Source organism: Blennius ocellaris (assembly GCF_963422515.1).
Source record: "Blennius ocellaris genome assembly, chromosome: 2".
NCBI classification, from domain to species: Eukaryota; Metazoa; Chordata; class Actinopteri; order Blenniiformes; family Blenniidae; genus Blennius; species Blennius ocellaris.
The window spans coordinates 3,143,296-3,171,088 of record NC_137651.1 but is presented as its reverse complement, the minus strand read 5'-3'; the positions used below and the strand labels follow the sequence as shown (position 1 = coordinate 3,171,088).

Here is a 27,793-nt window from a genome sequence, read left to right as displayed (position 1 = left end):
ACATGCACGGTGACAGCACACAAACAGCCGGCACAATAACTCTCCCTCCATTGTCTGTGAGAAAATAGAGGTACAAGAGGAGAATTACCATTTCCATGTCAGTTTGTGCAGAAACGCTTCATATATCCAGTTATTGATCCATGTCACGCTTTCAGGGGCTTATTAGAGGGCTGGAGCTGGAAATGAAGCAAAGCTGCACATGCACACACACAGACGACTTGAGGGGACATCAAATTGACGTACATTCAATTCTTACTTAAATATTAAAGGCAGTGACAAACCTAACCATGTGAGGTGGCACATAGACTAAAAATGCATCATTTCGTTTGACATATTTATTGTTGCTTATATTCACCACCAAACTGTTGCTTTACGAGTGTGCAGACAATTATCTGTTTCTCCAAAGATGAGTGGGTGGAGTCGGGGCTTCCAGACTTTCCTGTACAGTCTTACTTTTAACCTTAAAAATTTGCAGCATTTATGAACACACGTTTTCATCCCAGTGAATGTGTTTCAAAAGTTTACAAACAGCTTCAAGGCCCTGAAACATTACAAGACCCTAAAGACACAATAAAGATGGATGGATGGATAGATAGATAGATAGATAGATAGATAGATAGATAGATAGATAGATAGATAGATAGATAGATAGATAGATAGATAGATAGATAGATAGATAGATAGATAGATAGATAGATAGATAGATAGATAGATAGATAGATAGATAGATAGATAGACAGTTTAGTTGTTCTGCTTGTTCTGATTTTAGGCTCAAGCCCTTTGTGATGTTTTATGCTTTCAACAGCATGCCTGAAGTGTGTGTGTGTGTGTGTGTGTGTGTGTGTGTGTGTGTGTGTGTGTGTGTGTGTGTGTGTGTGTGTGTGTGTGTGTACACTTCTGGAAGGGGGGCTCTAAGACAGTAATGAGCTACACCCTTCTCTCTCTCGCTCTCTCTCTCTCTCTCCATCGCCATGGTCCTTGGCAGGTTCACGTTGCCATGGCAACGCTCACATTGCCGCAGGCTGGCTGGAGCGAGGCGCGCTGGTTGAAAAAGAAAGCAGGAGGGAGGAGAGAGAGAATGAGAGAGAGAGACAGAGCGAGCGAGAAAGAGAGAGAGAGAGAGAGAGAGAGAGAGAGAGAGAGAGAGAGAGAGAGAGAGAGAGAGAGAGATCACTGCAGAGAGAGGGGAGAACAGAAGCGAGAATTGCACCTCCAATTCATTACCCCTACAACACCCCCCACCCCTAAAACCACCCCTCCCCCCGCCCTTATCATTGGCACTGACGGGGCCGGGCAGCAGAAAGGCCTCAGCTCTGCTCAGTAGTCTGAACACGTTGGATCCAAACTTCAGACTGCATTTATTATTCATCCTCCTCCTCCTCCAAAACAGACAGCGCTGCAGCAGCAGCCTCACACTCAACTACTACCACTACTACTGTACACACACACACACACACACACTGGGAGAGGCTAACACACACACACAGAGTGATCCCTTTGTTTATAAGCGGTGACGCATCACAGTGGACATGAGCAGGTGTTTAAATCAGCGGCCGCAGCGACTGACCGGCCCGAAGACGCGTCATTGCCTGGGCTCAGAGCTGACCCCGGTGACCTTCCACTGGAACATCTGCAGCAGATCAGTGACGGCACGCTGAAAGACCCCCCTCCAACTAATATTGTAAAACTTACTGTATGAGTCTTCTTCCTCTTCCTCCTCCACCACCACTTTCACATCTGGATGGACATCGCTAACCATTTCTAAATCACTTTTTCAATATTCCAGAAGGCACTTAAACAGTGTGGACAAGGATGTGCCGTTCCAAATCATGTTTCATCGACTGAATTTACCGCAGTAGAAACACCTGGATGATGATGATGATACGCGTTAACAGGATGTACCGGAGCTCAATTTTGAGTTCCATTGCGTAGGCTGTGAATACTTGGGATTTCTTTGTTTTTTTATTTTGTATAAATTTGCAAACATTTGGTGAATGTAGATTTTTAAGGGGAAAAAAAACCCCAATTGAATCCATAAAGTGAATAAATGCAGTGTATATGTATGTATTAAACTGTATGTAATATAGTAATGTTATTAAAAAGAGAAACACAGAGGCTCTCATTCCTCGTATTACCCTGGACTGATGCTGATGCTCCTCCTCCTCCTCCTCCTCCTCCTCCTCCTCCTCCTCCTCCTCCTCCTCACGGCGGCGTCGGCCTCCTCGCCGTCTGTGTTCCTCCAACATGAGCCGAGGCTTCCTGGCTGCTCGGCTCTGACCTGCTGACCTCTAATCTGCTGCTGCGCAGAGCGGCGACGGCGCTGCGTTCAGGCGCACTAACACACTCAGTCAGCTGTTGCTAAGATACTGAGCGGACAATCAGGTGTGGAGATGAATCCTGCCACAGACATCACGCCCCCGACATCTTGCTTTTTTACCTTCACTGAAGACTCAACTCCACACATGCTGCATGCGCATCTTTTGCCACAGTGATTGTTTTCCATATTTGCCACATTTTTCTACAATGACTGCATTCAACACAGCTGAAAAACTGTAAAAAAAACAACAACAAACAAACAACAAAAAACCCCCAACCTGACTATTTGTGGTTTTGCCACACAGCAACTATCAACGATATTACTTTATTTAAACTCTGCGGCTTGTTTTCATTAACTGTTCCACCAAGAAACAGATCCAGTAACACTGGAACTGGAGGTCAGCCTGACCCTCATTAGCTAGAAAAGTTTAATCCGACGGAATTATGAATGAGGCAAAGCACGGCAGCTCTGAAACATTTAGTGATGCTCGTTCATTTTTAAGATATTGTGTTCACATTGTGACATGGTGGTTAACAAGGTGGTAAAACTGCTTCCAAGCTTGTTTCCAATGAGGATTTCCATGTTTGTTTACACGTGATTTTCAGCCACCGCAGACAAAAGACAACGATCGTGAGAGAACTGTGGCGATATCGTTGGTCTTGGCTCTGAAAAAAAAGGGATTCTGAATTGGTGGTCCCACGTTGCACTGTGAGAAGATTAAGGACTTGGTTTTATATATATATATATATATATATGTACACACACACACACACACACACACACACACACAGTGGTGAACAGTAAGTGAAAAAGGGAAAATTAGTCAAAACAACAAAAATTTAGCTAAATCCACTGAAACAGCTAAAAAGGTGAAAAAATTCCAAGTTTGAAAAAAGTCAAAGTAGCTTAAATTATTAAAACACTTAAATTCTCTAAAATGAAATCCACTAAAATGACTACATTGTTAAATTTGCATTTGTTTTACTAAATTTGCTAAAAATGGCTAACAAAGCCAAAACAGTTTTAAAGGAACCACACTAAAATGTTCAGAACTGGAGCTATGGAATTCCATAAACACAGCCTGAGGTATTTCTTAAATGTAATGAAACCATCACATATGTTCACACGGTGTATATACCTTGTTGAGCTGTACTATGAACCAATATTTGCTCTTCTGTGCGTCGGCCTCTCTGCTCTGCACTAAGCAGCTCTGACCAGTCCTCATTTACAACATTTGCACTTCTTGCTTCCAAGGATGGAAAAAAGAAAAAGAAAAAATCCTTAATTGGGCTCTTTTTAGGAAAGTAGAGTCAAATTAGACCTGCTGGGAACATTAAAAAGATGTTGAATGAGTAATGATCTGGGCTTTCTTGACAGTCCCTCTCCAGCTTTCCTTTAACCTTTAGCCCCGTGTTCTGCAGAAGGCTGCAGTTTTATGGAGTCTCCTGCAGATCTGAACGTCTTCGCCTGATTTGGAAAATTTAAAAAGCCCTTTCCGAGTGTTTAAACTGTGCTGTTGTGGCTCCTCTGAGACACAGCGATCAGTTTAAAGTATACATGGAATCAGCGACAGAGCTATTTTAATAACTAGAATGTCACTCGGTAGAGCGCAGACCTTCGCCAACGCCACATTTGTTTGCGTAACCACGTTAACATTGCTAGCTCGCATGATACCCGTTAGCTCATATCGATGCTAACTTGGCAGGCTCAGGTAGCAACATCACCGTGTGAAACACTGAGCAGGGAGCATCTCCATGGCAACAGAGGCTGATCTCCTTTGCTCTCGTCCATAAGGTGCCTCTCCTACCCACTTTGTATGGGACATTTTTTCACAGTTATTAGGGATTTATTCGGAAACGGTTAGCAGCTAATGTCGCAAAATCTACTAAATTGGTGAATAATCCCTGAAAATGTCATGCAATTTCGGGTGGGCAGTTTTTGCCAAAAGTTCATAAAATAAATACACACAGACGAAAACAAAACCTTCACAGCCAACTTTCGTTGGCAAAGATAATAAAATGACAACAGCTAACAGTTAAAGCTCGTGACTGGTGACACCTCTGGAGCCGTTGTTGGTCATCAGGATGGAAGTGCTATATACAGATCAAATCTTAGGTCTGTTAAATTTATATACCGTAAATTCCGGACTACAGAGCACACCTGATTAAAAGCCGCATGCTCTAATTTTAGAAAGAAAATAAATTTTGTTCTTGTACAAGCCGCACCGGATTTTAAGCGCATGTGTCCCACGTTGTAATATGAGATATTAGCTCAAAAACGTTCATCATGTCTTCTTACTATTGTAAATGTGTTTTTGTTCTCTCTATTAAGACATAAAAGGGAAAAGAGTAGAGTGGGTGAGTGACAGCCGGCACCTGCACACGTGCAGGGCAGTAGGTGCCGGCTGTCACGTCACCCATCAAACAGAAAGCTAAAGCGCAACATCTATTCTTTTCCCTTTTATGTCTCAACAGAGAACCAAAAACACGTTTATAATATGAGATATTTACACAGAAAGATATTACACCAGATGATTTTTTAATTTTTACTTTAATCAGTATGGTGTAGCGCGCAGGAACGGGAGTCGTAGGCGGCGTGTCAAATGACAGTGCCAACGTCGGCAGTTTTATTGACATAAAGCCTTATAACAATTAACAGGAACAGAACGTGACTCGTTGCACTGCGGTTGCTAACTTACTAACCACATCCGCTTGTGGGTCGGTATAAACAGTCCCACCGGAACCAATCTATGTAACGCAGGTTCCGCGGGTGAATTATGTAACGCCCACTACACAAGCCCCCCCAGAATTCACCCATAGTCAAAGTCACAATGTTGAAAGGGGACGATAACCCGACCACGGCGGGTACGGACAGCAGGGGCGAAGGGGGAAACAGGGGCAACAGGCGTAGCTGGACTGACCACATAATCGGGTGGCAAGGGCGCTGACGCAGTGGCAGGGAGTTCAGCCGGAGCAGGGGAAACAGTCACTGGGGGACGCCCACGGCGTGGGGCCCAGGCCAATTCCACTGGCCTGGAAACGTCCACATGAGCGGGCTTAACCCGATCCAGGGAAATAGTCTCAAGTCTTCCGCCCATGTCCACCACCAGGTTCTTACCTCCATGCTGCAGGACCTTAAACGGCCCGTCATAGGGTGCACGCAACAGCCCGCGGTGTGCGTCGTGGCGGATGAACACGAACTTCGCTGAATGCAGATCGGGGGACACCTGAGGGACTGGGGTACCGTGCTGTGCTGTGGGGACCGCTGCAAACGATCCGACGACCTCCTGCAGAGAAGACCGCTGCCCAGCTGCCGACCATGGTGTCGTGGCGTCGGGGATGAACTCCCCAGGTACTCTCAGCACCTGGCCGTAGACGAGCTCGGCGGACGACGACTGCAGGTCCTCCTTCGGGGCCGTCCTGAGGCCCAGCATCACCCAGGGGAGCTTGTCCACCCAGTTGCCATCCTTCAGGCCTGCACGTAGGGCCGCCTTCATGGAGCGGTGGAAACGTTCACACAAACCATTCGCCTGGGGGTGATATGCGGTAGTGCGGTGTAACTTAACCCCCAATCCCCTGGCGACAGCAGTCCAGATCTCCGAAGTGAACTGCGCACCTCGGTCGGAGGACAGGTCTGAAGGGGTCCCAAAACGTGCGACCCACGTCCCGATAAATGCCCGGGCCACGTCAGCAGACGATGTTGAGGCGAGGGGAACCGCTCCCGGCCAGCGGGTCGTCCGATCCACCATTGTGAGGAGATAGGTGAAACCGTGCGAGGGGGGGAGCGGCCCTACCAGGTCAACATTGACGTGGTCGAACCTCCTCTCAGGAACCGCAAAAGTCTCTAGGGGGGTCTTAGTGTGGCGGTGCACCTTTGCACGTTGACAGGCCACACATGAGTCAACCCAGGACCGCACGTCCTTCTTCAAGCCCCTCCAGACGAACTTCTGAGCCACCAACTTTGCGGAGGCTTTTCTGCCGGGATGGGAGAGACTGTGTATGGCCTCGAACGCGGCCCGCCGCCAACTGACAGGGACCAGCGGCCTTGGCTGGCCAGTAGAGAGGTCGCACCATAACTTAACCCCTGAGCCGCCGACAGCGACCTCCTCCAGGCGCAGTCCAGTGTCCGCCTCTTTCAGTGACTGAACCTCGGGGTCCGAGGCCTGCTCCTCGCTCATACGTGCGTAGTCGAGACCCAGCTGCACCGTGTGAACCATCGCTCTGGAAAGACAATCCGCGACCACGTTATGCTTGCCGGCGATGTGGCGGATGTCAGTGGTGTATTCAGAGATGAACGACAGCTGGCGCTGTTGGCGGGCGGACCACGGTTCAGTCACTTTGGCCATGGAGAACGTGAGAGGCTTATGGTCGACGAAAACCGTAAACTTACGGCCTTCCAGCAGGAAGCGGAAGTGTCGGATTGCCAACCAGACGCCGAGCAGCTCCCTGTCGAAGGTACTGTATTTCTGCTCTCTAGGGGCCAGCTGGCGGCTGTAAAAGGCGAGCGGTTGCCACGCACCCTCGACCCACTGTTCCAGCACGGCTCCAACAGCGTAGTCCGAAGCGTCGGTTGTAAGGGCAATCGGGGCCCCGGGTGACGGGTGGACCAACATGGCGGCCTGGCATAACGCAGTCTTCGTGTCGTCGAATGCCCTGCCTCTCTCGTCGGTCCAGTCGATGTCTTGGTTGGGGGTCTTACCCTTCAGGGCGTCGTACAGCGGGTGCATAATGTGAGCTGCCCGGCGGATGAATCGGTGGTAGAACGTGACCATGCCAAGGAATTCCCGGAGTCCCTGAGCCGAGCGTGGGCGGGGAAAGGCGGACACGGCCTCCACCTTCGACGGTAGGGGGATGGCCCCATCATTACAGATGAGGTGCCCCAGGAACGGGATGGACTTCGCTCCAAAGACACATTTAGCCGGGTTGATAATCAGGCCATGCTGGTCAAGCCGTGTGAAAAGGGCCCGGAGGTGCTTCAGGTGCTCTTCCTCAGATGAGCTGGCGACAAGGACGTCGTCCAGGTAGACAAACAGGAAAGGCATGTCTCTGAGTGCCGAGTCCATTAGTCGTTGGAAGGATTGAGCCGCGTTTTTTAGGCCAAACGGCATCCTGAGGAACTCAAATAGTCCGAAAGGTGTCACCACCGCTGTTTTTGGAATGTCTGCCGGGTGCACCGGAACCTGGTGGTAACCGCGCACCAGGTCGACCTTTGAAAACAGGCGCTTCCCTGCCAAATGCGCTGAAAAGTCCTGAATATGGGGGACTGGGTATCGGTCTGGCGTGGTGGCATCATTAAGGCGCAGGTAGTCGCCGCACGGACGCCAGCTGCCATCCGGCTTTGGGACCATGTGGAGTGGCGAAGCCCATGGGCTGTCGGAACGACGGATGATGCCGAGGCGCTCCATGTTTTCAAACTCGGACTTCGCCATCGCCAGTTTCTCTGGGTTGAGCCGTCGCGCACGAGCATGGACGGGGGGGCCTGTAGTGTCAATATGATGCTCAACTCCATGTTTAGCCGTGATGGCCGAGAAGGTGGGCTGGGTCAGGCAGGGAAACTCGCCGAGAAGTCGTTGGAATTTGTCACCTTCAGAGAGCGAGCTGGAGAGGCCGTCATAAGTCCCCTCGTCGCGGACGCACGCAAAAGAGGAGAAGGTCTGGGCGTCCACCAAGCGGCCATTTTTAACGTCCACCAACAGTCCATGGGCGCACAAAAAATCAGCGCCGAGGAGGGGAAAGGCGATATCGGCCGTGACAAAGTCCCAGGAAAACTGCTGTCCCCCAAAACATACGGTCACAGTCCTCGTGCCGTACGTCCGGATGGGGGTGTCGTTGGCGGATGATAAGGGGGGTCCCTGTGACCCTCCAGCGGCGTCTTCCACCGTAGCTGGCAGGACGCTTCTCTGGGCGCCGGTGTCACAGAGGAATTTACGTCGTGAGAGGGTGTCTTCTATGAATAGCAGCCGGCCTTTAGCGCCTGCACTCATGGCCACTACTGAGCGCAGGCCTTGGCGTTTCCCGTCTCATTGAAGGTGCACGGTGAGCGACACCTTTTGGCTTTCACACCAAAACGGGCGTGGAAGTAGCACAAACCCGGGCTGGCACGGTCGTCTGTGGCAGTGTGTCCTCTGCCAGTGGGGATGCGGGACCGTGTGGGTGTGTGGCTGTACGTCTGGGCCAGCACGTCTGGGGCGACGCGTTGTGTGGCCAGGAAGAACCGGTCTGCTTCTTCCGCCAGAGCACGTGGCTCAGTAATGGACGTATTGGCGAGCGCAGTCTGGACGTGTGGAGGCATGTGACGCAAAAACAGTTCAATGAAGAGGAAATTGGGCTCCTCAGCACCCAATAAGTTCAACATCATCTCCATGTGTTCAGAGGGTTTGCTGTCTCCTAAACCCTGGATCGCAAGGAGACGTCGAGCACGCTCAGACCGGGACAGTTCAAAAGTTTTTAGGAGGTACGCCTTGAGCCCGGCGTATTTATTCTGGGCCGGAGGGGCTGTGATGAAACTCACTGCTCTGGCTGCAGTGGAGCTCCCCAGTGCAGACACGACGTGGTAATAGCATGTAGCATCGTCCGTAATACTACGGAGGGCGAACTGAGCCTCCGCTTGCGCGAACCACGTCGCTGCGGATGTCTCCCAAAACTCCAGTAGTCTCAGCATGGCGGCACTTGCCATGTCAATTCGCTCGGTTCGCAGATCAGCCTCGGGAACTTCAACGGGGCTGACGTCGGGGTCACCAATGTAGCGCGCAGGAACGGGAGTCGTAGGCGGCGTGTCAAATGACAGTGCCAACGTCGGCAGTTTTATTGACATAACCTTATAACAATTAACAGGAACAGAACGTGACTCGTTGCGCTGCGGTTGCTAACTTACTAACCACATCCGCTTGTGGGTCGGTATAAACAGTCCCACCGGAACCAATCTATGTAACGCAGGTTCCGCGGGTGAATTATGTAACGCCCACTACAATGGTAACATAAACAAATACCGTACATATTGCAGATTTTTTCGAACAGTGCCTGTAAATATACCTAGGTATCGGTAACACACAAATTACGTTGCTTATGCCTTTTTACTTAACAGTGCATGAACAACATTCTACTCGGAGATATCTCCATCATGACTGGTAAACATATATAGCGTATACTGCAGCCTACCAGGAAAAGTCAATGATCTTCTTCATCTTCCTCCTGCGCACTGAAACCATCAAAGTCCTCTAATTCAGTGTCCGAATTACACAGCCTCAGGATCTCGTCGCTCACTTCAGCCTCTTCGTTGTCGCTGTCACTTGAACGCACGCAGTCCTCTTCATCACCCAGCAGTCCAGCCTTTCCAAACCCGTTGGTGATGGTGGATGTTTTGACACGGCCAGATTACGTGCTGCAGCTCGATTTCCTTCTTCAACCGCCAGATTGATCGCCTTTAATTTAAAAGCCGCATCATATGCTTTTCTTCCATTATTTTCCATGTTGATGAGGGGGAGTACAAATGACTGATTTGCAATAATAAAGTGTGCTTGATTGATAAAACAATTTCATTGGACCTCTGTGAACTACTCATTCATTTGATTGGTCTACTGTTACTAGGCAAAATCTTTTTCGCCACGAAAAAAACAAAACAAGTATGAGCCCGCAGCAGTGTTCAAAGTGTGGGGAAAAAGTAGCGGGTTTATAGTCCGGAATTTACGGTGTGTATATATATATATATATATATATATATTTATTTTTTTTCCTTTTCTTTCTTTTAATAGGTTTTAACCATTTTAAGAAAGATCGATTTGTAGCCATTTTGACTCAAAGTTTGAGTAGTTTTATTTTTCATTTTTTAAGTCATTTTTAGTAGCTCTTGCAAATATTGTTTAACCATTTTAAGTCATTTTAGACATTCTATTAGTTTTTTAAGCTTTTCAAAACACTTTTCTCGCCCCACGTCAGCTATACTGGTAAACCATCATCGCTGATAGAGGAAGTAAATAAGTGTCCATTTGGATAGAATCCCTCTATTTTCCTCTGAGACTTTCCTTTTTGTGGATTCAATCATGTTCAATTTTGGAAACATTTCTCTACTAAAATTAACGGCAGTGAGCAGGTGACACAGACTTTATTATACAAACTATAAACCATTCTTTAATCTAAACATCCGATTATTGTCGCCTTGAATGTCAAACTAAAGGTACTTCTCTGCAAATCAAGCCACATGCAATTCTAACAAGCCGACAAGCATCATGAGATTTCCTCTGACTTTGTTTTGGATAAAATTAGGTTGGTAGTTTCTAGTAAATAAGATGAGAGGCTGACACTCCCACACACAGTAAGACAGGGCGTCAAACATTTTGCCGGTGGGGTCAAATTGGTTTACTGAGGGCTGTTTTTACTATTATTTTTTAACTAAAAGTCATTGGTATTCCTGATTTTTACTTTTTGAAGAAGACGAGCTGAGGCAGACAACAACCTTGACAAAAATCTTAAAATGTAAAATCTTCTTTATTGCAAGCAAAGTAGGAAATACGTTTATTACAAACAGACTATTGTGGAAAATAAATGACCATTTCCTTCAGTTATTTTGCAGTAATTTTCGTGGCCCGGCCCATGTGAGATCTATTTTAACTGGATGTGACTCAAACTGACACAGTGACGGTGAAAGATTCACACACTGTTGAATTTAAACAAACAGGAGACACTGTGAAATACAAATCATAAGAGGGATTTTAGCTTCAAACCACCTCATGTTTTATTCAGCTCCAGTCACTATTATATATGCACAGTGCTCGAGGGGGATGGGGGGGATTGTTCTTCATTACTCATACAGTTTTAAAATCACTCTCTGGCCTATATCGTTATTTAGAAATGTATTTATAATGCGGCTCTGAAATGCAGAAAGTATTTCCATTGCCACGCTCCTTCAGATGTCTTCAAATGGAAAAATCTGTCTGAGCTCTGAGCCTGGACTTTGAAAAAATGCTAAAGTGTTGACCAAACTGGATCTCAGTATAGATTAAACAGTCCGATGTTTTTTTTTATAAATGATACCTGGTTCTGCATCAAAATTTGACCTGAAGTAACAGAAAACAAACGCAGGAGTCGACTGAATCCTTCACCATGACAGTCAGCAGAATTCTAACTTATCATGTGAAACTGGACGTGTTTCGACATGTTGCTTTTTTTTTGTTCGTTTTTGTCAGATATAACAAATGTGCAAACACATTTGACCTCCACAGATCTGTGCAATTCCAGGGTGTTTAAATTTCACACATTATGTGGTTTTTAACATTTTCACATCGGAGGTGAAACATTGTCGTCGACGGCCTCCTTCCGCCCCACGAGACGATGGGCTGAAAAAGTAGGGGTCTAAAAGACCCTCTCCAGATTCTACTGAGAACAGGCTGTTTCTGTGTATGTCTATGCTGACCCTCGGCCCGTCTCGGAAGGTTGCCAGGGCTTCCACTGAATTTTTGTTTTTATTTGCCTTTTTCTTTGTTTATTTAGTGCAGTTGTGTGTTTTATGTCCTTTATTACGCATATAATAGTTTTATGGTTTTAACATGAGTTTGTAAAGATGTTGAGATTTAGGCTGGGTTTGGGCTGGTTTTTGAGTCAGATCTGGCAACCCTGGAGAAGACGTAGCTTTCTGGTACAATGTGTTAATGTTTACGGTAAATTCTGCGCTATGATTTGTAGAAACACTGTCGTTCAACCAGTGTGAATCAGAATGAGAACCAGAAGGAGAGACTCTTGAAGATGGTGAGTTGTTGAATTGTTTGACTGAATATGTTACTTAGTTTGGTCGTACTGTAAGTTGCTAGCTTGCAGCTAATGCTAGCTCCTGCTAATTGTAAGAGTAGCTGTATATTCAGTATATCAGTAATCTTTGTTTTTAAGTTTGTATCTACCTGTGGGAGGGTCAAAGTGAATATATTTATATATACAATATGAATATATTCTAAATCTAATAATATATATATTATTTCCCCTCATGATGTCACGAAGGGAAAACCTCTTGTTCTCCCGTATAACTAAATAGTGGAGCAAGTGAGGGGGATGACAGACTTTATTCACTTCTGGAGCCTCATTTACAGGCTATGGGGACACATGTTACTGTTAGGAAACCATTAGAAAGTGAATTTTGAACAATATGAGATCTTTAATGTGGACTTCACCGCAGCACAATACAAAGACTGGAGGCAGGCGTAAACAGACAAAGGGGAGTTTTTCTTATAAAATAGTTTCATTTTAAGAAAATAAATGAGCTGATGTTGTACCTCACAACCAAAACAGCTCCAGCACAGCACAGTTTTGACATAGATATAACTATGAGAATGGGGAGGTTACTCTACTGCTGTTTCAAATGAAAGTAACTAGTTACCTGTGGAAGTTGTATTTTACTTTTAGCTGAGCTGTCAGCAGTCAGGGTCTGTTTGACGACTGATTCAGTCATTAAGCTCAGCTGAACTCTGTTACTGGGAGGAAAATGCTCTTAAATCTGCACATTAGTGTGTTTTGAAAGCAGCAGCAGCAACGACACAGATGAGAAAAGCTCCGACCGCACAGACGGCTGTTAGAAAGGAAAGCTCACCTATATATTCCCGAGACCTCATTAATGTTTCTCCTCTGTGGGGGACGCCAGTCTGAGGCATTCAAGACAAACATTCATCTAAAGCTTTCTAAGGATGCGTCAGCCCATGGTGCAGAAAAACTCTCTCTTCAAAGTGGCATGAAATATCAGATGTGTTAGAAGCAGAACATGCAAGAACAACATGAATCACTGAGAACGCTACGCATGAGCTGTAAAGACACACGTGATGCTACCAAACAAACCTGCTTTAGGTGATGATTGCTGGTGTCAACGAAGGTTGGGTGACCGATAAAGTTGGCAGAGAAGGTTAGTCTACGTGTAGTTATTTGTTAATTTATTGGTTGTCATCATTCAAGGACCAGTCAATTACTTTTTGGGACATTAATGGCAAACTGTCTCTGAATAAATCCCCCATAAACTGCAAAACAAATTGTCCCGTTCATCTCGTCACACCAAATTTCCTTTGAAATGTTCTCGTGATAATAGCACTAATACATCTCCCAGAAAGCCTTGCAGCTTCTCCGTAACCTGTTAGGTGAGCTGTTTCCATGGCGATAAGTCACGTTTCACACAGTGATGTAGCTACCAGAGCTATCTAGTTAGCATCGATATAAGCTAATGGCTAACGTGCTTGTGATGCGAACTCTGTTCCACAAACAAATGTGCTGTAGTTTTTATATGTTTGTAACCTTGTATGGTTTTCTGTGTGAGATAACAGATGGAAGTTAGCCTTGTGTTAAATCCAGCTTATTTACAGCATCCTGGTGAAAAGACAAGATTTTTTTGTTCATTAATATGCATTGTCTTGTCCAAGCCAACAAACAAATGAAAAGAAACCAGTGTTACTGACTTGGACGGTATCACCTCCTGCCCGACAGGAGCAACTCGTGCGTCAGTGGCTTGCACGAGGGTACTTCAATAGGACAAGACAGGGGTTCGAACCGCTAACCTCGGGGTTTAAAGACAATCTGCTCGAGCAACTGAGTCACAGACGGCTCTGTGGATTCCTCCAGGACCCGGAGCAGCTCTGGTTAACTGGTGGGATCAGCTGGAGGCCGAGTCAACACAGTGAGTGCATCTGGCGAACAGAGGACACACCACAGCACGGACACCGTGCACGCTCACCGTGCACGCTCACAAAACAACCTGCAATCACAGCCCCTCCAACAGCCACACGGAGCCCAGCTCACATCAAACATCTGTAACTGCAGTGGATGTGTAGGAGGGGAAGAACCAATACTTGAGGTAGCAGATGTTTTGATAGAATTTGACAAAATATATATTCAGAAATATAATGGAAAAAGCTGATTTCATTCAAAGATGTATTTTTCTATTAGTACGGAACGAGAGGCTGCAACTGTTTGAATGCAAGAAAACACACCAAAATGTTGCTTTAAATGGAGGGTGTTAATGGGAAAAAAAAAAGACCATCTTTCCTTTCACAGATTTCAGGATCTGGCGGATGCACCCAAGCTCTCAGGTCTCTGTGGCGCGAGCGCGCGCACACACACACACACACACACACACACACACACACACACACACACACACACACACACACACACACACACACACACACACACACACACACACACACACATTGAACATACCTGTGAGGATTCACAAAAGTCTGGCATTAGATGTGATTCACAGAGAAGCGTTTCATCCTGAATCTGACATCTGTGGCTCCCTTGCTTTAATGGCTGCCCGCTAAACCCAAAAATGTGACGTTAGAATGGCGAAACCCTGTCAAATTCACACCGCAGAAAGCCTTTTGAAAATAACAAATAAAAAACAAAAAACAAAAAACAAATTGCAATATACAATTCTTCTGTATGTTTGGATTTAATTGGATGGAGTGGGGGGCAAATGCAAACGCACTTGTGAGGCTGGATCAATACGCCGGGCAGACTGTGCAGGGGGTTACTACAGATGGTGAGAGTGTGATAGCAGCAGAGGTGCCTGAGCTCATTAAGAAGCAGGACCATGCTCCGGTGCAGAGGAGGAGGAGGAGGAGGAGAGGGGGAGGCAGAAGAAGAGGACGCAGAGTCTGGACTCAAGATTTTGTATTTTTTTCCACGAGAACGTCAGAGATGTGAAGCCGAGAAACATTCAACAGAAACCAAAAACTAAGTCCTTTCTTCGTGCATTTGCACGCCACTGTGAAGATCCGTGTTGCATCAGGAAAATGATGGTGGAGTGTGAACGATGCGCGAACGATGCGCTCAGAGGTTGTTAGATGTTCTTCTGCAGAGGAAAGGCTGGACTCTGGCGCCATCTGCCTGTCAGGTCTGCACATTCGTCTTCTGGATCTGGAAATAACTTTCTGCAGGTGCTTAGAGAGTTCCATCATCTCAAAGCTGCTTCACGAATGATTCACAAAAGCCATAAAGGGAAAAAAAAATGGAGTGATTGTAAAATTTTTAAAATAAATCTCACAATATAAAAATGTAGTGTGTAAATGTGATAGGAATCATTGCTGAGGTTGTTCCGTATTAATATTTGTGGAGGGACCCAATGGAAATGGCATTTATACACATTTACATTTGATATTGAACCAGTTTAATTTTATTGCCCGAGATTTTTGCTCCCTACATGCTAATACACAAGGATACTGAAGAGCATATCTCATTGAAACATTAAAAGAGCAGTTAGCTAAACTAAACACGTTTTGACTAAATTATATAATTTAAGAACTTTAATTTCTTTAAAAGGTGAAAATCCTACTTGGAAATTATTCGTTTTGACCCTAGATTTTCAAAAATTGATGGTGCCTGGAAGAAAGTGTTTTTTGTTTTAATTTAAAGAAATCAAGTTGAAAATATCTGAAACTGAATAAAAACATGCCATTAATATATGATTTAAGTATAACGCTTCTTTTTAATTGAAAGAAAACAGCACCAATCCATCGGAGAAACACAAAACTGACTGAGATGAGAATATGTTTTATTTACTTGAGGTTATATTGATCTACATAAAGCTGAACTTTTATATTATTACACATTTAAACTGGACAAGGGCATCCAGCAGCCCATCTTCATCATTTTAGCTTCTGTTTAAATAATTGTAATGACTGCATTTGTGGGGGTTTTTTCCAAGGTTGAAAATACCAAATGGATCATATCAGCTAATCCTTTATTACTTAAGTTACTGTAATTCTCATGTCATCCCTCAAACGGATCCAAGTTTCCCTTTTGTACTTGTTGAGCAGGTTGAGTGACGCCACACTGGTGCAGTTTGCACAAGACGTTTCCTTCTTGCTGCATGAAATGAAGAAGCCAGAGTGAATCAGAACATGAATTCATGTTTCATTCCTTCTGCATGAAATCACGGCTCTCAGAGGAAAATACTGCTTCTCACTGCACAAGATTTGACTTCTTTTTTCCTTTAATCACTCGGTTTATTCTCGAACACACGTTTTCCTGCACACACACTCTCTTTTCCATCACACGACTCAAGATGATTTACAGAAGCACGGGCGGGTAAATCCTCGCCTTTCTCTTTATTGTCTTTATGTCGGCGGCAGTTTTCCGAAGTTGCTGCCAAAGCGGCGAGGTGGGTTGTGTAATTAAACACAATATTGCGAGCATAATCCCATAAATCCATCGCAATGTGACAGACAGGAAACTGTACAAACTCTTATTCTTTCACACACGTTGCATTCCTTCAGCCTGCGGCTGCTTGGTGTGTCAAACCTCTGGGATAAATCCACTTTCTTGTTCGTGTCGTTCGCTTCTTTCAGGAACACTGAGCTTTTTATGAGCACAGTCTTGCGTCTATAAACTGGAGTAAATGAGCTGCTTCTCACGCACATTCGAAAAGTGTAAAATAAACAAAAGACGTGAAAATGAAAGTGAGATTGAACTATTCGTGCTCCACTTTGCATTTTTTCTTTTTCTTCTTCTTTTTCGGCGAGCCGTCCGCAGCCTCGCCGTACCAAGAGTCTATCGGTTCGGGTTTGATGGCTACGGCTTCCGTCTTCACTCTGGCGCTGGGCTCCAGCCCCTCCTCCACCTCCTCTCGCTCCCTGTCCTTCCTCTTCTTCTTCTTCTTCCTCTTCTCTTCAGAACACTCGGTGTCGCTTATCAGCACGTCTTCCTGGAGCCAAGCCTCCGGCTCCTGTTTCACTCCCACCACTCGCTCGGCCGGCTGCGTCTTTATCCGCTTCTCTTGCTTTTTCTTCTTCTTTCTCCTCTCCTCCTCCTCCTCATCAACAACATCATCCTCATCTTCCACCATCCCTGCGTCCTCCGTGAAGCGTTTGACCACCAGGGGGCGGAGGGTTGCGGACGACGGCCCGAAGGCGGCACCGTCCGCCTCGCTCTCTGCCACGCAGGTCAGCGTGGGCGTCTTGCTGCCGAAGGGGTGGAAGCGCTGTTTGAGTCCGGGCGGGATGGCGGGCGGCGGGGCGGCGGGGACGACCCGGGGGGCCTGGTTGGTGCTGCCGCCTCCGTAGCTCTCGCACACGTTCAGCAGGCCCCGGAAGGCGGGGCCCAATGCCATGCCGTCTGGAGACTCCCGGTCGGAGGTGAGCAGGCGGAGCGCCGAGGTGCCGTGGTTGGACGCCATGACGCTGTAGATCTGCTGGCCGCCGCTCGCCTCGTCAGCGGGGACCTGGAGCGTCTGCAGGCCAGACAGCGGCACTTTGAAGCCGTCGAACCTGGAGGAAGGGAGCAGGCGGCGGTCACACGTCACTCTCTTCAAAGCCTTACAACCAGCTACACCGTTCTTTCAGGCTGCTGTTGAATTTGGAGGAGATTTACGACATTTCTGCGGGACGGCGGCGCTGCCCGAGGCACCGTCGACACTTCACGTCCTGCCTGATTCACTCCAAGGTTCTACGTCTCACTGTGACGCCATGCATCTTTTTTTTTGGACACTTCCTGTATTCATTTCTCCTATACAATACATAAAACCACGAAAAAAACATAGAGAAAGACAACCGTTGTCTCCACGTTGTGCGACTGAAGCTGGTCACATTCACACTGAACCATCTCTGCATGTACAAGAATACATGGAGGTTTACACATTTTGTAAAAATCATCCAACAGAGAACAGAGATCAGAATGTCGCCGCAAAAAGTGAATTCATTCAAATGGAGAAACTATCCCCAAATCACAATAATACAAGTTATTTTTATACAATATCGGGTGATAATGTGATTATTCTGATCAGGATTTAATCTGTGATCAAACATGTACATAATGTTAATGTCTTGGTGCTCAGAGCACTGCTACCTTTTCCCCGAGGGAAAGATAAAGTCATTCTATTAGATTCAATTTGATTCTACCTGCAAGAACAAATCTCCTTCATTGACACAAGCTGTGACTGTGACCGCCATGTTTCACCTCCACATATTCACACCGGTTTGCGTTTCAGAGCAGTTTGTTCACTTGGGTTTCAATTCTGTGCTCCAAAAAATTGTTTGTCTATTTACATCCGTTTTGTCATATTCAAAATGTCTGTCGTTTTGTATTTGCAGAGCATGAAAACATGGTGCACTGAAAATTTATCTACCACGCTTCAGTCAGTCTTACGTGACGTGTAGATTGCCCATGAGGATAGAGCAGTAATGATCCAGTCATCATGGGGGAGTGTGTCCAAGTTAAGCCTTCTCAAAAATCAAAGAAAACCAGAACAGGAGACTTTTTTTTTAAAATCTGGAGCGAACCTGGTGAACTGCCAATGTTTTCATTTTGAAGGGTTCCTGGTTGTCTGCCAGTGTTCAGCTTCTCTGTATTGGTTTTTTTTTAAATAAGAGATCAGAGAGAGGTTTAGCAGCTTTTCACCTCCGAGGTTAAAAAGTTGGGAACCTCAAATCTACAAGAGGGTGTCCAACAGAAATTATTGCAATTCAAAGGATTTCACGCAAACGAAAGATGTAACTAATAAAACAATGTAACTTAAATAAGAGGAGACTTGGGTCATGTTTACACACAGCCAGGAATTTACAAAAAGTGAAATTTCCTCCTCTGTGGTTTCAAAAGTAACTTTGTTCACACCAGATTCTTTAAAAAAAAACCTAATTAATTTACACAAACCTGCATAAAAACCCAGTTAAGAGCCACTACGAGCATGTGAAACCCCCTAGGTGGCAGTGTAACAAGAAGCCAAACTAGACAATGAGAATCCTGGAAAAACCATGAAGACAGAAATGACCTCCAGTTACTTCTGCGATGCTGCGAGAGTCGTTTGTTTGGACCAATAGAGAAGTGGAACACCTCTTCAATGTGGTGTTAATAAAAGCAAATATTGACTGGGAATTGAATGAAACAATGTACTGAGACGTATTGGACTGTTTTAAATATTCACAATATGCCGACATGAAGCAGCATGTATTCACGAGATGCTTTCCAAGTTTTAGTGAAAGTTTTGACAAGTACACACGAGACAATAAAAAAGGTGGAGAAGACCCACCTCTCTGGTTTGAAGCTCACAGGAGCCTTAATCAGCCATAACTCTGTGTTCTTGTCCTTCAGCCGGTCTGTCAGCGTGCTGCTGCAGGGCTCGTGGCAGAAAGTCACAAAGTCTGCAGGACTCTGGTACCTCATGGTCTTCTTCTTCTTCTCTGTGGATCCAAATGAAACACCTTCATCATTTAACCATCAAATCAATCCCAGAACGTTGTGTGAGCGTTCATTACTGAATTAGATTTTAGTACCTGTATGTTTCTAGAAGTATTGTACTGCTGGATTTATTGTGAGAACCAGTGGTATCTTCATGACTTTTGATGGAGTCAGAAGTTTACGATGCGTTTTTTTTTTTACTTCAAAAGGGAATTTATTAAATTGATGAAGATGACATTTGAATACAATATATTAACAATATTTATGTGGGATTCATATGCATATTATTCAGCTGTGAATAATGCAATGAAACATATACCCTAAATCCAACCGTGTAGGATTTACAAGCTGGCTGCAATATAAAGACAAATACATTTGACTTCATAACGCTAAGCTAATTTAGCCAAATTATTTAACAATATAGTTGTTGATACGTTTAATGGTATAACAATATTTTGTGGAATATCATGTTTTGAGCATTTTAAGCTCAATGAAATAGGACTGGAAATAAAGATTAAGAAATCAGTTAAAACGTCTCATTTACAAGAGCCATTGTATATTACATTTACATAGGCACGTTATGGTTACGCCTCTAGCATACATTGAGATATGTTTATGAATATAAAATGCAATACTTTATTGTCTCAATAGAGTGAGTTTATCTACTATTTCACATGCATTTAATGACAGTTCTTTGGGCGTTTATTCAAATCAGTGCAATAAATTTAGTGGATTTTGTTGCATTAACATTAGCAACTTCTCGCAGATTAGCCACTAAACAGCGCATTGGGCTCAACTTACGGGTTTCTTTCTGTCTCGTTGCTGGTTCTGGCGAGGAGTTGTCCGCTTCATCTTCACTTGATGAAGAAGGAGACACGTGTTTCGGCATCCTTCTGGATTCTAAGTTACCGCGAACGAGCAAAATTAAAAGTTTTGTCCCTGGAAACGCATGGCTGTTGAGACCCACATGTGTTGACACGGAATGAACTGTAACCCTTCAATGACGTCACTTCCGTGTCAGCGGTGGCTGTAGTTCCGCGAGCGGCCTCGAGACAACAGTTTGCGTCCAACACGGAGGTTTGGAAACACTCGTTTTCCCACAATTCGTCACGCGCGATTACGTAACGTCGAAACGTCCGTCGGGAAAGTGGTTGACAGCGGAGAGGAGTAGGCCGGAGTGGGTAAACAAAACAAATATTTGAAAGAAGAGCCGGATCGACCAGAAAGTTCGCACTGATTTTACATCTGTAGGATGTGTGATGTTTTACTAAAGCGGCGTGGGGTCCGTTAGGGGAGCCAGTGGTTCGCGAGGCGAGGGCGTGCACCTGTCTACGCTAAATAGGTTAACGCAGCTAACCTGTGCTAGCCCGTTAGCACGTTAGCTGGCCGGCCATGTCGTCCCCCTCCTCCTCCAGGCGCCAGTGGTGCTACCTCTGCGACCTGCCCAAGATGCCCTGGACCGTGGTGTGGGACTTCAGCGAGGTGGTCTGCCGCGGCTGCGTCAACTACGAGGGGGCGAACCAGATCGAGTTCCTGATCGCGAGTGCCCGCCAGCTGAAGCGGACTCACGGCATGCAGGACGGGAACGTCAGGTCACCTGGTCCGTCGCCCAATAAACACAGCGGCTCGGCCAGGGGAGAGCCGCTGGCCGACGGGGGCAGGCAGCACGGCGAGCGCTTCGACCGGGGAGGCAGGGGGGAGAGCGCTATCCGCGTGCCGCCCAACGGGCTGCACCGCGACGGCCAGCTGCCCCAAGAGGTGAACCGCCAGAGCCCCAGCGGCAGCCGGAGACCGATGCTGGGAGCCGCCATCCCTCCGAGTCTGGTGGGTCAGAGCATCGCAGGGATTCCCCCCGGGCTCCTGGCGAGCATGCCCGGAGGTCTGACCGCCAGAACGGCCCCCATGAGCAGCCAGATGATCTTCCCCGCCCCGGTGCTGGCGGAGATGAGCCGCAGACAGCTGGGGATCGGGATGGGGATCCCCCCCTTCATCACTCCCGAGCTGGAGCGGGAGCTCAGCTCGTCCCAGAACCAGCCCAAGACGCAGGGCCACTCCTCCTCGGCAGGCAGCAGCACCAGCAAGAGTGCCAGCATGGCTTCTGTTTCCTTCTCCATGGCAGGGGGCGTGAGCCAGACCAGTCCGAAACCCGCCTCATCCCCAGCCAGGCAGCCGCGCCCCCTCACCGCCAGGTCTGGGGGGGAGCCGCTGGGGTCCACCACCTCGGCGGAGGCGGCCACCACGGCTGCGGCGTTGCCCCACAGCGGCGCCTCAGAGCTGGGATCAGCATCTGCTAACAGCAGCCACACCAGCGGAACGACTCTGTCCTGCACCTTGTGTCACGAGAGACTGGAAGACACACACTTTGTCCAGTGTCCGTCAATGCCAGGACACAGGTTGGTGTGACCGTGAATAACGAAGTCGCTCTTAAAACCCGTTGGCATCCTGGTGACGTCTGTAACTATTGTTCCTCTGTCAATTCCATCAAAACACAGGTTCTGCTTCCCCTGCACCCGGATGTACATCCAGGGTCGGCGGGGTGACGGGGAGGTGTATTGCCCCAGCGGAGACCGCTGTCCATTGGACAACTCTCCCAACAGCCCCCCGTGGGCGTTCATGCAGGGTGAGGTGTCCACCATACTGGGCACCGGTGGCGCCGGAGCAGGGGCGACCTCGGCGGCCGCAGCCGCGGCGGGTTCGGGGCCCGGAGCCGCGGCCACATCTGGACCCGGGAGCGGAGCGGCCTCTGGAGCCGGAGGCGGAGCTAGCGCCGGGAGCGGGGATGTCACGGTGAAAAAAGAGAGGGAGACGTGATGGTGATTTATACGGCAACTAGGACCGAACGCAGCAACAGGCAGGTCCAAAAAGCAGCAATAGGACGGCAGCATTGGGCTCTGTGAGATTAGACTTCAGAGGGACGCTCGTGAGCTCCGGGTTCAATTTCAACGAGTCCAAACTTGTTTTGTGAAAAACTGTGTTTAAATATTTTTCATCCCAAAGTTATTTTCTGAAACATGTTGATCAACTAAGAAGATATAAACTGTGCTGGTTGCTTATGTCCCGTTTCATCTTGTCAACGTCACACAATTGGTCTCTTGAGTCATCAGTTTGCTTTCGTGTCCCTCCAGGATCGTACCAATACCTGAGGCCGTCTCGCTGCACTGCTCTGAGACGCGGAGGAGGAGCAACACGTCGACTCACACCTGAACACCTCCGCGACTCCATCAAAGGTCCAAACTGCACCAACTGAACACTCAGATTCGTCAACACCACCACAGGCACAAATTATTGTTTGGGTTGACTTTGCCAACTTGTTTTTTTTTTTTTGGACATTAATCACTTTATCGAATGTAAAACAAAGTTTTATTTGAATATGTTTTTTGTGGCGCCGTCGAGGAAAGCTGACCCTCGAGGTTTAATCGCAGAAATCTCCTAAGGTTCATGCACCTGAGCATGAAGAGTGAAACGGCCTCCGTGGTGTGCCGCTGGATTCACATAATCAGTCGGCTGATCAGTGGTGACAGTTAAAGCAATGATCATACGCAGGTTTGTACTTTGAGGTTGACGGAAACAAATCTGGTTGAACATTTGGAGACGGATGAAAACTCCTCCTCAAAACAATGGGGTGTCAACAGGACTGTGAAGGTGCTGCTCTAAGAATAATTTAGAAATCTTCAGGAATCCAGTTCCTGGCATAATCTTTATGAATTGCTTTCATTCACAGTGTTTGCTGGACTGAAACCTTTTAATTTGGACTAAAAGGAAATATTTTTCTTTGTATGTTTTATTGTATGCAGCCCTCGTGTGCCACCGTAGTTGTTATACAACCATTATTGGCCCGATTTGCTCAAACTACATATCATGAGATTGGTCATTGCTTTAACTGGCCCGTCATACACTTGGATTGCTGCTGTACTCTTTAGTGTCATGCAGCAAAAAAAAACAAACCTCCAGCACAGATGCTCAACGTGAGCTGAATCGGCGACGGTCAGCATGCGGCACAAGCTCACGGCTCCGATTTGTAGCGGTGATGAAGAGTCAAAGCAGTTCAGGCGCTCAGCTGAACCGCCTCACGCAAAACGCCAAGTTCTCTGCTCGGGCTTCATCTGAATCAGAGATGGGAAACTGGTTGACTACCAGGCATCTCTGTGGACACACACACACACACACACACACACACACACACACACACACACACACACACACACACACACACACACAGCACATTTTATTGCTCCATGCTTTGGTTGGGCCACAAAAAAAAAAAAAAATCTACGGTTTCAATTTTCTTTCTCAATGCACTTAAATATGACTGCAGCCATCATATATATATATACTTTATTGCTGTGATTGTCCTCAGAACTAAAATGCATATAAACAATCCCAAAATGAAAAGTACACACAATGCAAGTACGAGGATAAGCATCAAGCCGACGAAGAATGAATGACAGGCAGTAGTTTGGACGCCTCTGTGCTCCCCACTGCACCGTCGCGTCGTTATTACACATGTGTTGCAATCAATGATTTAAATTCCATCCTCCGTGTCCTTTAAGTATGGTTTACATTGAAACCTGTGCAGCTCTCGGTGATCAGTCTCCCCGTCGCTGATCTAAATGAAACACGCAGCTTCTACAAGTTACAACTGACATGAAACCCGTCGTCATGGTAACAGAAGTTTACCTTTTTTTCTTTTCTTTTTTTTTTCAAATTGTTATTCTTGTTTCACCGCTTCAAGACGGAATACAATTTTTCGAAGAAGAAAAAGGCTCCACGCAAACATTGGAAGCGGCTCCAGATGTGGACAGGATGCCAGTAGTAGTGAGCGTTTCTCCGTGCGCCAGTTGCTTTTCGCTTTATTTTCCTCTCCCGTCGGCTTCCCGACGGCGCCGCCTCGGAGAAAGGAGAATGTGTGCCGTGTGGAATGAAGCGGTGGAAGCCTCCACCAGCCTGCAGAGACTCTGTTGAAATGTTGCTTTCACACAGGATCCAGCCCAGCCTACGCTTTACCCCGAATGTATACTAAAAAACAAAAAACAAAAACAGATATCTATTGATAGGCCTAGGACTATATTTTATACTAGAATGTTAAATGTTATATACTGTAAAGAACTGTAATAGTATGTATGTGCAATCCTTAGTCGTAGTATATGCAAGCGTTTGAAATATGTAATTCTATAAGTGCGTATCGTTTCTCTAACCTTTTGTTTCCTAAAGGTGGAATCCACACAAAGGCAGACGAGTTTCTCCATTTCATACAATCCAGTTTGATTTCCATTCATAGTCATGAGCGAAATGTTCCATTAAAACACATTATCAGTGGTTTCTAACCTTTTTATTTTGGTTCCAAATTGAGCGACTTCTGGTGAACAAGGCCCACAATCGACACACACCAGAAACTGAGCCGCGCGACTATCAAGCGTCTTCATCTACCTTTTACTTTAGAATGTGCAATTTTAATATTCGACGACATCTGGAGGGGAAAAAAGACTGGCCCCACAGAGTTTGAAACCACTGTTATATGTGGTGTGCATATTCATAACAGTTTTACTTCAGATATAAAAAGTGCAGGGATGTCTCATTTAAATCTGAATAATCAACCGTATGATGGTTAAACAAGGTTTTCCTCTTTGGGTGGATTCTGTCTTTTACGTGCAGTTGGTACTAATCAGTACACGAGCACCGACAAACCAAAGGTAACTTTTATGCCCTAGCTGATGTCTCTGGATGTAAATGGTTCGTGGAAAAAGAAAATATATATACAGAGAGCATTATAACGTTCCCTCGTCAAGCCGCTCCAGTCTACAGGATTTCACCGCGTATCGTCTCCGGCGCACGCTTAACTCCAAAACATCCCCACGGGTCAGGTCCGTCGTAGAGAGAACGTCGTCTGAAGTGCACTGGCACGTCATGCAATCCCCTCGTTAAGTGCCTTTTCTCCCCAAATGTTTACCATCCGTGTGTGAGAGAGTGTGTGTGAGAGAGTGTGTGTGTGTGTGTGAACCTCAGGGGAAGTCGGAGTGCGACGGCTTCGTTAACGTCTCGCTTCAATCTGTTTCCCTTCAATTGTCCATCAAGGCGGCTTCTCGCTTTTTATCCGAAGCCTTTGTTTAAAAAAAATAAATGAATTAAAAAAAAAAAAGATGACAGGCCATTATTTGTTTTCTCTGCATCCCCCCTTTCTGTCAAGTTCTATGTGCCGTTTATTTTTGTCGATCTGTTGGTTTTCTTGCAGCTTCATGTACAAATAGAAACCAGGAATAAATTGAATGGAAACATGACTGTTGTTCAGCTTTGTTTTTGTTTTTTGTTGTTTTTTACTCCACTGCCTCCACAATGATCACCAAATGATACTTTTTGTTTACAGTCCAGAATTGTTTCATACTATTTGGGGTGTTTGAACCGTTCGATTATCTTTTAAATAAGCTGTTACTTCATCTTTTACACTTGCTCGTCAGACCAAACGCGGAAACACCGATTTACCTCACATTTGTTTGTATTGTGGGAGGAAACCAAACGCTTCCGATGCGTGTCCCGGCCTGTCTTCGGGCTTGAGGAGGGAAAACGAATGCATTTGAATCTTTAATTAAATTGAAACTGATAACGGGGCCTCAACACGAGATTCCACACACCAGGGCTCTCATTTGTAAACATTGAGTTTGGGCGACACTCGTTTCCTGCTGTGTGCGTCTGGAGGACTATATTTGCCGAGGGATATTTCTGGGTGGAACAGTGATTAGGCCTGTTGTCTCACAGCAGGTTCAGGTTCCTCCACGGGTGGATTTGGGGACGAACGAACGAAGGTCTGCAACCTTTACGACCGGGCCAGCCATTCTGTGGGATTTTACTTCATCTAATTGGATTTCAGTGGAGCCAAATGGCACGTTTAACCTTTAAAATGAGGAGCTTCAAAAGGTTCATATATAGTTTTGATGAATGAACAAATTGTGTCTTAACCTGCATTTATGAAGTTTCAATTCCATTGTAGGACGGTAAATAGTGTGTGTGTGTGGGGGGGGGAGGGGGGTTATACCTGATTTTAGAGGATTCAACCTTCTTTTTCAGCAATTTGCAGACACTTTTGACATTTGACTTGTTTTAGATAGAGGTGGATGTATATTTTATAAATCCCAAGGGAAATTCAAGTTTTCAGTAGTCCATATACATATAAAGACAAAAGGACAAAACAAGTCTAATTTTAAAAATCTGTAAATGCTAAATATATTAGATATTTGAGCTATTTTCTAAGCAGTTTTGTGTGTTTCCCATTTCAAGCTTTATTGTCTTTTAGAAGTGATTATAGATTGTCTTTTATTCCCCAGCAGTTCCATCGGTGTCAATTTTGGTTTTGCCTTTTATAAAAGCCCTTAAAGGCCAAGAGTTCAAAGTCCTTTTGAAAATGCTTTTGTCTGCATAAATAAAATGAAAACACGGGTTAAAATGTTTATTTTAGGTTTAATTGAGCGAAGGCTTTTCAAGGAGCGACCGCAGAAGAGCTAAAGAAGCCACATGTGGCTCCAGAAGCTTCAGGCTGCAGACCCCCGGGTGGATGAATGGATGGATGAGTGAGTGAACGATGGATGATCAGACCGCCGCCTCCAAATAGCCTGAAGATTCTGAATCCATTGAAGCACGTGGAGCAGGTGGAGAAAAACCCCTCCAGTTGGGTGACCAGAAGATGGCGCTGTCCACATGAATTTTGTCACAAAGAATAGACGATCTGATGACGCGTCTCTCCTCGAGGAGGTTGAGGATTCGTCCCCAGAATTCCATCTGAGATGCAGATCACTCTCTCAGCTCATTGGAGCTTTTGTTAGAGAGAGAGAGAGAGGACTCAAAATTGATTTTTTTTTTTTTTTAAGTTTCTACGCATGCGTGTTTTAGTATAATACGAGCGACACGTTTCAGTCATTATAACGAGACATCCAGCTGAATAATGACACATGCACCACTCGTCTGTGATATAATTCAAATATATGAGCTTATACTTTCAGATTAAATGCATCCATTCAGTCTTCCTTTCTATTATTTCCTCTACAAATGAAACACGTATTTTACAGCACCCCAGTCCCGCCCCCCCCCCACGCCCACCCCCAATCACCATTCGTTTTATTTTTTTTATACTCGTGCCGTCACAGTCCGGATGGGATTAAACAATCTCTTCCAGGTTTAATTGCGTCATTACAGATGTGGAGGTGTTGGCTCTTGCCACATGTTAATGGACTTGACGGCGTTTTGCAATCAGGTGATAATGTCTGGCCTGTGCGGGTGACGGCGCGCACGATGTGATCGAATAAAGCAAGGGAATAAATGTGTCTGAGGGTAGTTTGTGTGAAGCCAGAGG

At 46.0% G+C, this 27,793-nt stretch overlaps 2 protein-coding genes across 3 annotated transcripts; one reads left to right on the top strand and one right to left on the bottom strand.

Moving 5' to 3' along the window:
* Positions 1-15,869: 15,869 nt before the first annotated feature.
* polr1g (RNA polymerase I subunit G) lies at positions 15,870-20,379 on the bottom strand. Its single transcript, XM_080507694.1, has 3 exons — positions 20,257-20,379; positions 19,307-19,457; positions 15,870-17,549 (listed from the first exon to the last, which is right to left on the bottom strand). Exons 1-3 carry the CDS (start codon positions 20,342-20,344, stop codon positions 16,754-16,756), a joined length of 1,035 nt encoding a protein of 344 aa, XP_080363820.1. The 5' UTR covers positions 20,345-20,379; the 3' UTR covers positions 15,870-16,753.
* Positions 20,380-20,840: 461 nt separating this feature from the next.
* Positions 20,841-25,730, top strand: irf2bp1 (interferon regulatory factor 2 binding protein 1). Of its 2 annotated transcripts, none has more exons than XM_080507671.1 (3): positions 20,841-21,848; positions 21,948-22,242; positions 22,581-25,730. In XM_080507671.1, exons 1-3 carry the CDS (start codon positions 20,848-20,850, stop codon positions 22,596-22,598), a joined length of 1,314 nt encoding a protein of 437 aa, XP_080363797.1. In that variant the 5' UTR covers positions 20,841-20,847; the 3' UTR covers positions 22,599-25,730. The 2 variants fall into 2 exon arrangements, with proteins under 2 accessions (XP_080363797.1, XP_080363796.1); XM_080507670.1 differs by having other exon boundaries at positions 21,948-22,306.
* The last annotated feature ends 2,063 nt before the right edge of the window (positions 25,731-27,793 follow it).

Excerpts from the sequence above, each read along its gene's own strand:
- irf2bp1 (XM_080507670.1), top strand. The coding sequence starts at position 20,848 with ATGTCGTCCCCCTCCTCCTCCAGGCGCCAGTGGTGCTACCTCTGCGAC. Across the intron at positions 21,849-21,947 it reads CCGTCAATGCCAGGACACAG|GTTCTGCTTCCCCTGCACCC; the intron begins GTTGGTGTGACC and ends ATCAAAACACAG.
- polr1g (XM_080507694.1), bottom strand. The coding sequence starts at position 20,344 with ATGCCGAAACACGTGTCTCCTTCTTCATCAAGTGAAGATGAAGCGGAC. Across the intron at positions 19,458-20,256 it reads AACGAGACAGAAAGAAACCC|AGAAGAAGAAGAAGACCATG; the intron begins GTAAGTTGAGCC and ends TTGGATCCACAG. Across the intron at positions 17,550-19,306 it reads GTGAGCTTCAAACCAGAGAG|GTTCGACGGCTTCAAAGTGC; the intron begins GTGGGTCTTCTC and ends CCCTTCCTCCAG.